This window comes from Coffea eugenioides, chromosome 10, assembly GCF_003713205.1.
Source record: "Coffea eugenioides isolate CCC68of chromosome 10, Ceug_1.0, whole genome shotgun sequence".
In the NCBI taxonomy this organism is placed as follows: Eukaryota; Viridiplantae; Streptophyta; class Magnoliopsida; order Gentianales; family Rubiaceae; genus Coffea; species Coffea eugenioides.
In genome coordinates this window covers 7,364,593-7,375,665 of record NC_040044.1, presented here as the reverse complement: position 1 = coordinate 7,375,665, position 11,073 = coordinate 7,364,593, and the positions used below count along the sequence as shown (strand labels likewise).

General features: G+C 35.4%; 1 protein-coding gene across 1 annotated transcript; it reads left to right on the top strand.

Moving 5' to 3' along the window:
* Window positions 1-4,822: 4,822 nt before the first annotated feature.
* On the top strand, window positions 4,823-6,189 carry LOC113750312 (transcription factor RAX3-like). Its single transcript, XM_027294307.1, has 3 exons — window positions 4,823-4,958; window positions 5,104-5,233; window positions 5,397-6,189. Exons 1-3 carry the CDS (start codon window positions 4,823-4,825, stop codon window positions 6,187-6,189), a joined length of 1,059 nt encoding a protein of 352 aa, XP_027150108.1.
* Window positions 6,190-11,073: the final 4,884 nt, after the last annotated feature.

Below are 11,073 nucleotides of genomic sequence, written 5' to 3'. Positions count from 1 at the left end.
ATTTAAATTTTGCATATGGGTCAAGAATCTAATTGTAATAATGTGTACAGAGTCCGTGCGTATAAGATTAACTCAAAAAACAATTGTAACTTTCAAACTCTCAAGAGTGCGTAACTTCTTGGTTTTTCTTTTATATTTTAGGTGGATCCAAATTTGGTGTAAGAGAATAATATGGTACAAGGGTTGTTTTTTCTTGACATCATCATGATGAACACCAAGTTGCGAAAGCCACTAAAAATAATTTTGGAGAAAGAAGGAAATTTACGTGTAGAAAAAAGTGCAGCAGAAAACTTGACGTGCATGTTTAGTTTTGGAGTTTAATTACATCATCTCCCAGCACAAGGAGAGCGATTAATGACGACGTAAAGGAAGAAAATGCGTGATTTTTGCAGCACTAGCTTATCTTTTTATCATTGAAAAAGAAAGAAAACAGGGATCAAATACTCAATTAGCAACCGTCTCCATCATAATCCATCAATCAGAAAATTGTCACTGCTAATAGTCCCAATCGACCGAACTTACACCAACCATTAGAAAAATGGCTGAGAAACTGGTGATGTATGATCTGTTCTCAATATGGCAAAGATGCATCCACAACATCGTGGCATTCTTTGATAAGCTAAAAAATTAGATGATTGATTGCAGTACTCCCACATACATGATCCCTCACTACAGCTGGTAAGAATGTGACTGCTATTAAGAACCATAACAGAAATCTTGACAGTATTGGAACAAACTTAGACTCTCAGATCCAGTAGTTTGTACTCGACTACAACTGATGTGCTTTTCTTTTCTTGTTTTTTTCCCTTCTTGGTTTTCGTTTCATTTAAAATCTTTTCATGTTTTCCTACTCTTCTGATAATATACTACGTAGTACTTCCATTTTTCTCCCCCTTATTTGTCTGTTGGTGACGCTAGCTGACGCACCACAGATATTATTTACATATTGAATTTTTTTTCCTTTGTACGCGGAAGGTCTTAAATTCAGTATCTCTTACTTACCATTTCTTCTGCCTTATCATTTAATTCAGTCCTCCCTCGTTACATACTAGATTTGTGTATGATACCTGCGGAACTCAGAAACGCTTATACATAGAGTTCAAGCCTTCAATATGTATAATTTCTCTTCAGTCAAATTGACCCAATATTTTGTCAAATACACGATTTAGTGCATAATAAAGGTAAAACTTGCTAATCAAGTTCTATTAATCTTTTTTTTTTTTTTAAAAAAAAAATTCTTGGATATCAATCCAAGTACTACTTTTAACTTTTGATGAGGTCCACGCAGCAGGGCACACAGGGTGTGAGCATGATGACATATGTATCTGTTTAAAAGTAGTGGTAGTCATCGAAAGTTTTACTAGTAGAGATTGCACGGAAAATGCAGTAGTGTTGATCAGCTTTGAAAAACAAAAAAGACTGGTAAAAGATTTGCTCATGTAAACAACTTACAAAAAGATGATGATAAAAGTTAAAACTGCCTGGAGATGGAAATCGTCATGGACTATTAACTCGGTCAATTTGATAGATATATTTCAAACGTATAGGTCCATAAAGAAAAGCCAACGACTTTAGCATTGTCGTTGAAAGATGCTCTCTCGTAATCCTGTTTCTCTCTCGTCAATTTCAATCATCAAGTGATAAACAACATTATTAATGCTACAAGTCTTGATTGGTTGTTAAATATTTAATGTACATGTCTTGACAGCTAATTACTTGACTACGTTTGTCAAAATTTATAGCAGTCTGGAAACGGTAAGAACAGTTTCAGAATCATGGATGTTATATATATAGTCATCAAGAACCAATATACAGTATATAATTAGTAGGGACATTAATTAGCCAAGATGATAATTAGTGGGGACATTAGCCAGGATGACTTCAACCTCTTTAATCTAAGTCTTAAATCTTCTTCTTCCCCCTTTCTTTTTATTATAAGGTTCCGAGACATATGACGCTATAAGCAGAGAGAAATCGCAAAGGGAGAAAAACTGGAGTACTACCAAAACAGAACTTGACTTTGAACTCTTTAGCTTGCCGACCAAGTCCCCGTGCCTTTATGAAGGTACGTAGGATTAAGTTGCTCGAAAGGACTCGTACAAAAATGAGCATTAGGAATTAGCATCAGTTGACTTCAATATTAATTAGTCTTCAACAGCAGTTGTAAGAGAGGCACAATGCCCATTCAAGGGGAAAAAGTGTATAATATTAGAAAGATGTGTTGATTATTGGGCATTCAATTATATTACGTATCACGTTATGTCTAACTGAGATATTGAGGCCACTTTTAAATAAAAAAAAAAAAAAAGGTCTAGATATATTTGATACAGTTTTTTTGGTTAGAGGGCGGTTCCTAAGGTCATAGAAGAAATGAGAGATTAAAGAGTCGGTCAGTGATCATACGATCACTAAACGTACTAATGTTTCTTCTAGTGGATGATTAGATAGGATGTAATTTACATTTTACCATTTAAGTTGCTAAATAATGTAATTAATTCCTTACCATGTATGTCCCATTTTACAAATCATATGGGGGATAGTCATCTTAAAAGATTCCAGCAATCGAGGCAATGAAAAAGGAAAAGAAAAGAGAAAAGAACCAAGAAAAAGAAAACCTTCAGCCTGAAGGTTAGGAGACCAACCAACGAAAAGAAAGCAAAAAAAAAAACATCCATTTTGTGAAGCTCTACGTTGATGGTTGCAGATTTTTCTGGCATGACAAGAATTGGAGACCATATGTAACACCCACGTTAAAGTCAATTATGTAATGCATCGATGTGACAATAAGCTCCTCAAAACGGCTAAGTTCACCGCACCCCTACTCCCTGAGTGCCCGTGTGGGACTTCACTTGGCCCTTCATTATTTCACTTCATCCGCAAGTCGATTATTTATTTTTAACTTTCCTCCTCGATATATAACCAGGAGATTCTACAGTGCCTTTTAGGTATCATGTTCATAAGTGAAATTCAGCATTAGGTGATGATGAAAAATGTGTTATTGACTTTTAGATTAAACATTGTTAAAATATTTAAAGTTTAAACTATTATCTTTGATGAGAGATAAAAGTTGAGAACATGATATCTAAAAGGGACTCTAGAATTTTCCTAAATAATCAAAATTGGGAAAGGAAAAAGACCTTGTTCAAATGGCTTGTTTTGGGTGGATTTTGCCATTCGATATAGGGGGTTTTGGAGCCTTTAACAACTAAAATTCGAACGTTGCGAACAAACTATTTTTTCACCAAAGACAATTTGTTCATCAGAGCATACTAAATAAAAGAATCTGATTGTATGATTTTTCGCCAAGACATCTGAACAGAGTCAGCTACTAACTCCAGGCTCTGTTGCTCAGAAAGAACAAATATGAACCGTATCAAGATGTGGCATTGATTGTATGATTTTCCGTCAACACACATTCTCAACAGTGATAACTACTAACTTTAGGCTTGGTGTTTAATTGGGTACAAGAAAGAAGAAATATGAACCATATCAAGATATGGCATCAATGCGTCCTCTACTTTTGACTTAGCCAACTTTTCTAATAGGGTAATATTCCATTTTCGCAGGTCATCTCTGGTCACCTACTCAAAGGGCAATTTCTTCTTGCTTCATGTTTTGGTTTCCACTTGTTCAAGTCTCGTCCTTTTGGTTCTAGAACATTTTTTTGACTCTTGGAGAAAAGTTTCATTGGCATGCTTTTTCTCACATTTCCGATGGAGTTTGAAATATGTTGTTATGATCAAGAATAAATTATCAATGTTTGACTATCATTAACCATGTCGCAATGTGGTACAATCCCTTTTCCCAGTTTTTCCTCTAAAAAACTAGCTAGGGAGGATGGAAGGTGGGTAATACCGTAATTACCTTGATGACTTGGGCAACCATGTAAACTTTTACTACGTAAGAGATTCACATTTACATTGAATAATCCCGCATTTCTGCAGATTTCTGTGCGTTGAGGAAGAATATATACCAGCAGCTATGATTATCTGATCCCAAAGATACAAAGTACTTATTTTAAGTACTATGTTTGATTAATTAATTGCATAAATCGTACATGTCAAGGCTTAATTTGTTTTTTTTTTTTTTTAAAAGAATATTTTTATGTACTTCTTATTTTACCATCTACAAATTGGTGCACTATATGTAGATAACAGCAAAATACAAAACAATCCAGCTTTAAGCTCTTGTAAAATTTATCATCCGCAGATCTGCAGCTGGATATATCTTTCCGCATCCAATTGGGACCATCCATCATGAAACTGTTAGGAAGCCCTCGTCAACCTTAATTATTGTGGTAAATCTACACAAGCTAGAAGAGTTAAGATCGCTGTAAAATTGACTAGAATGAGAGCATTACTGTTCCATTTGGAAGGATTATGTAATTGTAAACATCATGCTGTTATTAGATGTGGATACACCATATCTCCTTAAAGCTATAAATATAACGTGGTTAGGACCATGACACACATCCTATAACGTGTAAATTATTTTCCAACGCAAGTAATTAAGGTTATGGGGCGCACATTCCCACTGGTTTTTACAGTCAATGTACATAATGATTCTTGAATGAGAAAGACAAGAAGAAAAACCCTGGTTTCCTATCTGGGCATATACTTTTCTATCCATCTTTTCATCCTTTTTGCTACCTCATTTTCTGAATGATATTGGCTGCTCCAGGAAACATGTATATCCTTTTCCAGCTATTATAGTCTCTCTCTTCGCTCTCTTTCTCTCTCACAGACACACGCAAACACAAAAACTAGTATTCCAAGAAGGAAGAAGGGAGAAGGGTTAGGCTTAGAAGCAGAAGTCAAAAGAAATGGGAAGAGCTCCATGCTGTGACAAAGCCAACGTGAAGAAAGGGCCATGGTCGCCCGAAGAAGATGCTAAGCTGAAGTCCTATATTGAGCAGCATGGAACTGGAGGCAACTGGATTGCTTTGCCTCAGAAAATCGGTTCGTAGCTAGCAAAGATCTTCAATGATTTTCAAGTTTAATTTCTTGGACCTAAGTACAGTACAGTAATATGCTTAACTGGATTTTCTAATTTCTAATGCATATGATGATCTTCTTGATGTACGAGTTTTGTGTCTAAAATTAGGCCTCAAGAGATGCGGAAAGAGCTGTCGCCTTCGATGGCTCAACTACCTTCGTCCCAACATTAAGCACGGAGGATTCTCTGAAGAAGAAGACAACATCATATGCAGCCTCTATATTAGTATTGGAAGCAGGTAAGTCGCATATTTCCTAACAATTTTCAACCTCTTAACTACTCCAAATTGGACATAGTTAAGGTTCCGTAGTCTTCCTCCTCTTAATTAGGACAAGGGTTGAGTAAAGCAAGTAGTATCTTCCATTACCGAATTAAACATTTCTTTTGATTTGCACAAACAGGTGGTCAATTATTGCTGCACAATTACCTGGAAGAACTGATAATGACATAAAGAACTACTGGAACACAAGGCTGAAGAAGAAGCTCCTTGGGAAGCAGCGAAAGGATCAACATGCTCGAAAAAGTGCCAGCCAAAAGCAAGAAATGCTGCGAAAGGGGATGAGGGAAAATATTAATCATATGGTTTCTTCTTCTTCCTCTGATTATAACAGTAACCAAAGTCCCTATTGGCCTGAGCTGCCTGTACTGCCTCCAGTACCCTACTCAAACGAAGAACCACGCTTTAATGACCACGCTTCTATTAGAAAGTTGTTGATAAAACTTGGAGGAAGGTTTTCTGACGATGATGATCAACCAACAAATGGCACCATGAATACCAATCTTCAGTATCCTTTGGATAGTACCAATTCGTTGGTGCAAGTTCAACCACTTTATGATCAGCAGATTAATATGCTATCTTCTGCCCCCCTGGATGTCTTGAATACAACTTCATCTTTGCCAGAAACGCTATACACCATTGATGCAGCAGATTTGTCAACTTTACAAGGACAAAACAGCTTTCAAGCTGGGCTCGAGCAAATGATCTGTAACAATCCTCAGAGATTAGATGGTCTTGAGTTCTTATGCGGAGATATTTTGATCAATCATAGGACCGGGAATACTTGTGGAGGGAGTTCAGATTGGGGGGAGATGAATTCTCTGGTACTTCCTGCTGTTGCTTCCGGCTATGAGGGTCTTCAACAAGGGACGCTGCAAGAATGTGCAATTGATCAATTGAGGTACCTTGGACCATGATAAAGTTCGTGCATATTTCATTTGTAAATTTGTGTTATTAGACGAGAGATTGAATTTGGATTAATTGTCTCGGAAACCCTAATAAACTTCTTTTTCCTTTCATTTACTCCATTTGGACTAAAATTATCTAGTTGTCTTGATGTTGAAATGGGAGAACTTAGGACTTGGAAGCTAGGATCGTTTTATCAGGATGCATAATTGATTTTTATTTGGTTCTCCAGCTGAAGTATCTTATGGAAAAGTTGCTTGGGAGTATATTTTTTCTGCTGAACTATATGGTGAAGCTAGCAGTGCAAATTAATTAGTGCTGGTTTTTCCTTCGACATAAATGTGCTGAAAAATCCCACAAACTTCCATTGTGGCCTCCACAAAATGAACCTAACTAGTAAAGTAAATTCCTTTGACATTTTGGCAACAACTTGGTTGAGCTTTGTGGAGTAGGCTATTTTTCAAACTTCTTTCATTATTTTAGTGCCATTTGTTTCTATGATATCTTAGAAGAAATTTAATGATTGTGATCATTTGAAATCATTGGAACTTGGAAAAGATGTTGTAGAATTAATTGGAATATTACCTGATTCTAAAGTCTATACGTTGATTAATTGTAACTTCAAAGAGTATGTAGTAGAGTTGTACTATGAAAGTAGCCCTCTCAGTCTTTAAATTCACTTTGCCTTTCTTTTGTATGACACTAAATCATTCTTGTATTACTCAGGTGATTCAACTATTATCAGATTATCGGGACTCATTCACATAAATTTGTTATTTTTTCTCACAAGAAAAATGGTCACGTATCTATATATATATATATAACCTAGCAATCCCTTGAGAAGAACAAAGACATCTGAGAATCTTGAGGTTAATTATTATCTTCAACCTGTCTTAATTAAATAAGCAGGCAGGAATTCTAACATGTGAATGGAGTCTGATAAGTGCTAGACTACCAAGTAAATTATGTTTTTTGTCCTTTAGGCTAACATGGAGTTAGGAGGTACAACCTAGAATCCTATGTTAGATACTAGGACCATAACACTAATCCAGCTTCAACCCTAAGGTCAACAATGTCGCGTTGCTTTGCTTTGCCTTATCCCCTCTCTCTCTCTCTCCCTGAGTGTAATTCCGTACATATCCTAATGACTTCGAATAATCCCTTAATTGACCAGCTCCGGAGAATATTATGATTCAGAGATGGAGAAGAAATTCACCAGCTAGCTTAAACTTAGGTTGACATATAGTTGTTACTTGCTAGTTGTCCGTATCAGGCCAACACAATGAAACTGTGCATATTCGTCTCCAGATTTATTTGATGTTGCTAAAATCCTAATTTGTACAACCCTCGAGTTACTTGCATGTTGTATAATTCCTTTCTACAATACACAGCTAGGAATACTGGATTTTGTGTGTAGCAGGTCTTGCATGGCATGAACATGTATGTATATCCAGCCAGCCATGCATTCGCGAGGCTGAAATGGAGACATGATGGCTTTATATAGTTTTCTCATACAAATGCATACAGGACGCCAGTAACGTGCTTATCAATTAAGATTTAGACGAGTATAATTGTGCACCAATTGAGCTATGTCCAGAAGGTTATCATACGTGTTTGCGACTTGCAATATCCAGAAGAAGAACACGGTGTGTAATAAAGTAACGAGGGGTAAGCATAACAAGGAGTATGAATAAGTAGAATATATAATAAGAAGCAGAAGCTCTACCAACATTAAACTGCTTCAATGAAACAGGTTTTCCCATTATGCTTGAGAGCATGGTCAATATATATGTGTTTGTTAATTTCCAAATTGCAAATTACATTGCAGTTATTAACGAGAATTGATATTGATATGAAGCATGTTGGAGATTTTTTACACGTCTTAACAAACAAGTCAGAATCTATGCCTAATCCCACCACTTTCACATAGTTTTTTATTATTTTGTTATTAACACAAAAAAAAAAAAAAAAACAAGCTGTAGGCCTAAATTTTCTCCTCGTTTGTGCGTTATGGCTATCGTGGTTTTTTTTTTTTTTTTAAATCTTTGTTAAAAAGTGTAAGATATATGCGACAGATTCAACCTTTGCTGGAAGAAGGAAAAAAAAGTCTTCACAATCTTGAACAGAACTATATATCATCTAATTCCCCTTTCACTCAAAGTTCAACATGTATTAGATCCTTTAGCGAGTGAGGGATTTCAATCGATTGATAAATTTCATGATCACATAATATTGCTTTCAGTCTTAATCCCCAACACTAGCATGCGTTCTAGAATCTGTATAAAGTTGCACTTGTTTTAAAGCAGCATCTCTTTCCTAGTTCAGCTCTCCCATTTTCCTCTTCAAAATACCTCCTACTCCTTTTATTTCATTCTTGCCATACAAAGACTGAGAAGAGATCCAAGCATGAAATAAAGGCATCACACAGTAGCTCATTTCGCATTCAAAAGGCAATTAGATTCTTCATGATAATGCAATTCTAGAAAATGTCCTGTGCATTCATCTTGATCTAAACTTTAGGAGGTCTTAAAAGCGAACTTTTACATGGATTCTTTGTATGGCTGACAAAACAATCAAGAAAATTGCTTACAGTTGTAACACTTTAGACCAAATATGTATTTCCTGCGCTGACCTTTGCTGCTGCTACTAACCTTTGTTTGGTAAGCAATTGTCACGGTTTGTTAGAAACTTGTTGACATAATTTAGAACTGGTAGGTAATTTACACTTCTAGCTTCCATGAACACTGACCCCATACATAATGAGACACAATTCCTCGTAGCAAAGGCTATGATATTTTGCTGCCAATGTTTTTATGGCTCTTTAATTTCTTCAGTAGCAGTCTCTTGGAAAAAAAAAATTTTTTTCAAAGAAAGAATCAAGCTAGAGGAAGCCCTAGAATGTGTCCTATGTGTCCCCGTGTCACGTTCCAATAAATCCAGGAATATTGAGCATATTCAGCAGGTTCATATTCTGCAATTCCACCGTACATTCCTATCTTCAAGAAAGTCATGTGCCTTGTTTTTATTGCTTAAAATACTGAGCAAATAGAATTTTTCCAGACAAGAAACCCCAAGGAATACAGATAAGCTGCCATAAACATCCAAGAAAAAAGCATCGCTTATGCAAGTAACCAGAAAAATAAATTCTTTACAATTAACTATATATATGCAAACAAAACACACTTATTTCCGTAAAGTGACAAGGAATATCCCTTGGTAAGAAGGAACAGAACAGAAAGAGCCTTAAACAAAAGACCAAATTTTCAAAATTTGACTTTACTGATGGGCACATTCTGGCAACTTGGTGACGGTAATAAAAACCAAATTAAGGCTCTTGATAGAGGTATATGAGCAGGGTTACCCTAGCCATGACAAGAGGCAAACGACGACTATGCCCACCACCTTTCTAGTTTTAAATTAGTGGATGCTAAGCAATGTATCTTTGTAGAATTTTTAGTTTATTTTATGATAATGACACTCACTAAGATGAGAAATTCCTTGAGATTTGTCCTATTCTTGGACCTGATAAAGTGGTTCATCAAATAAAAATGCAGTGAAAGGACCTAAAACGGATTAAAGAATTGGCCTATATTCTCTCTCCAAGGAGAAGAAGATATCCGTCAATGGCCTTCACTCAATTTCAAACGAAGGGTACTGAGATTTCCATAGTTTATAGGTGTAAAGCACTGCTTATGCAATCATGCATTTCCAATACAGTTCCGTGACGGTCTGTCTGGCTAATAAACTTTTCATCCCCTCAAAAGCAAGTAGCATATTGTATTGAACAATGTAGATGATACATTGTTGTCTTGTAGATTGTGTTTTTTTTTTAATAAAGCAATTTAAGGGCTATGCTAAAATAATGAACAGAGGTAATGATACAAGCAAAACAAAACAAGAGCGATGAGGTAAAGGAGGATTTGCTTGAGGAACATGCAAGGGTAGTGGCAAGCATGGGTGGCATAAGTGCCGGTACTAGTCAAAATTGTAAGAGCTCAATTTGTTTCTTTTTTAAGCTTAAAAATACTTAATTTTAGGGAAAATTCTGAATTCTATTTAGAGAAAACTACTATTCTATTGTCTAGACTCAGATTATTTAATTAGGAATTGAAAGTGCGCTGTTGGTTGATAATTCTGTCCAGTATTCTCACGGATGTTTTCTTTTTCGTTTCATTATCCTTAATTTGAAAAAATAAAAAAGATTAATCTTTCTTAGATGACTGATTTAAAGATTCTTTTTATTCCAATATCAAATCATTTTCTTTTCAGATGTTGTGTACATTCAAACTAGCTAGCCTAATAAAAACCCTTATCCGTATGGTGTCAGACAGAGTAATCCAAGCAATAGATCCAGACCTATACACTGCACATCAGATTTGAAAGAAATGGATAGGGCTATATTGCACTAGGGTTTGAGATATTTTCTTGTGTTAAAAATTTGGGCTAATTTCTAAAACCACCCTTGAGGGTTTTGACAATTTAAGTCTCTGCATTTAATTTCAATAATTATAGAAACCTACGTTAAAATATATGGCTAGGTAACAATTGATGATATAAACACAAATAATCTAATGAATACCTTATGTTACTCCCATCTCATTTCTTAAAGAAATTAAATAGGTTAATATTTTGTAAAAAGAAAAAAATACCCCCATTTAAGAGAGAAAAATTGATGGGATTTGATGATTGGATTATTGGGAATAAAAATCAATTGTGCAGATTTGAGGTTTAATAAAATCATAATAGGTTGGTTAAATTTAACAGGATGAGCACATGGTTGGGATTTGAAAGTTGCTTGTTGTAGATAAAAATCACTAGATGATCAATGTAAAATTATTCTTTTTTTTTGCATCTTATAAAGAGGTGTTTAGTATATTAAAAAAAAAAAAGTGCGT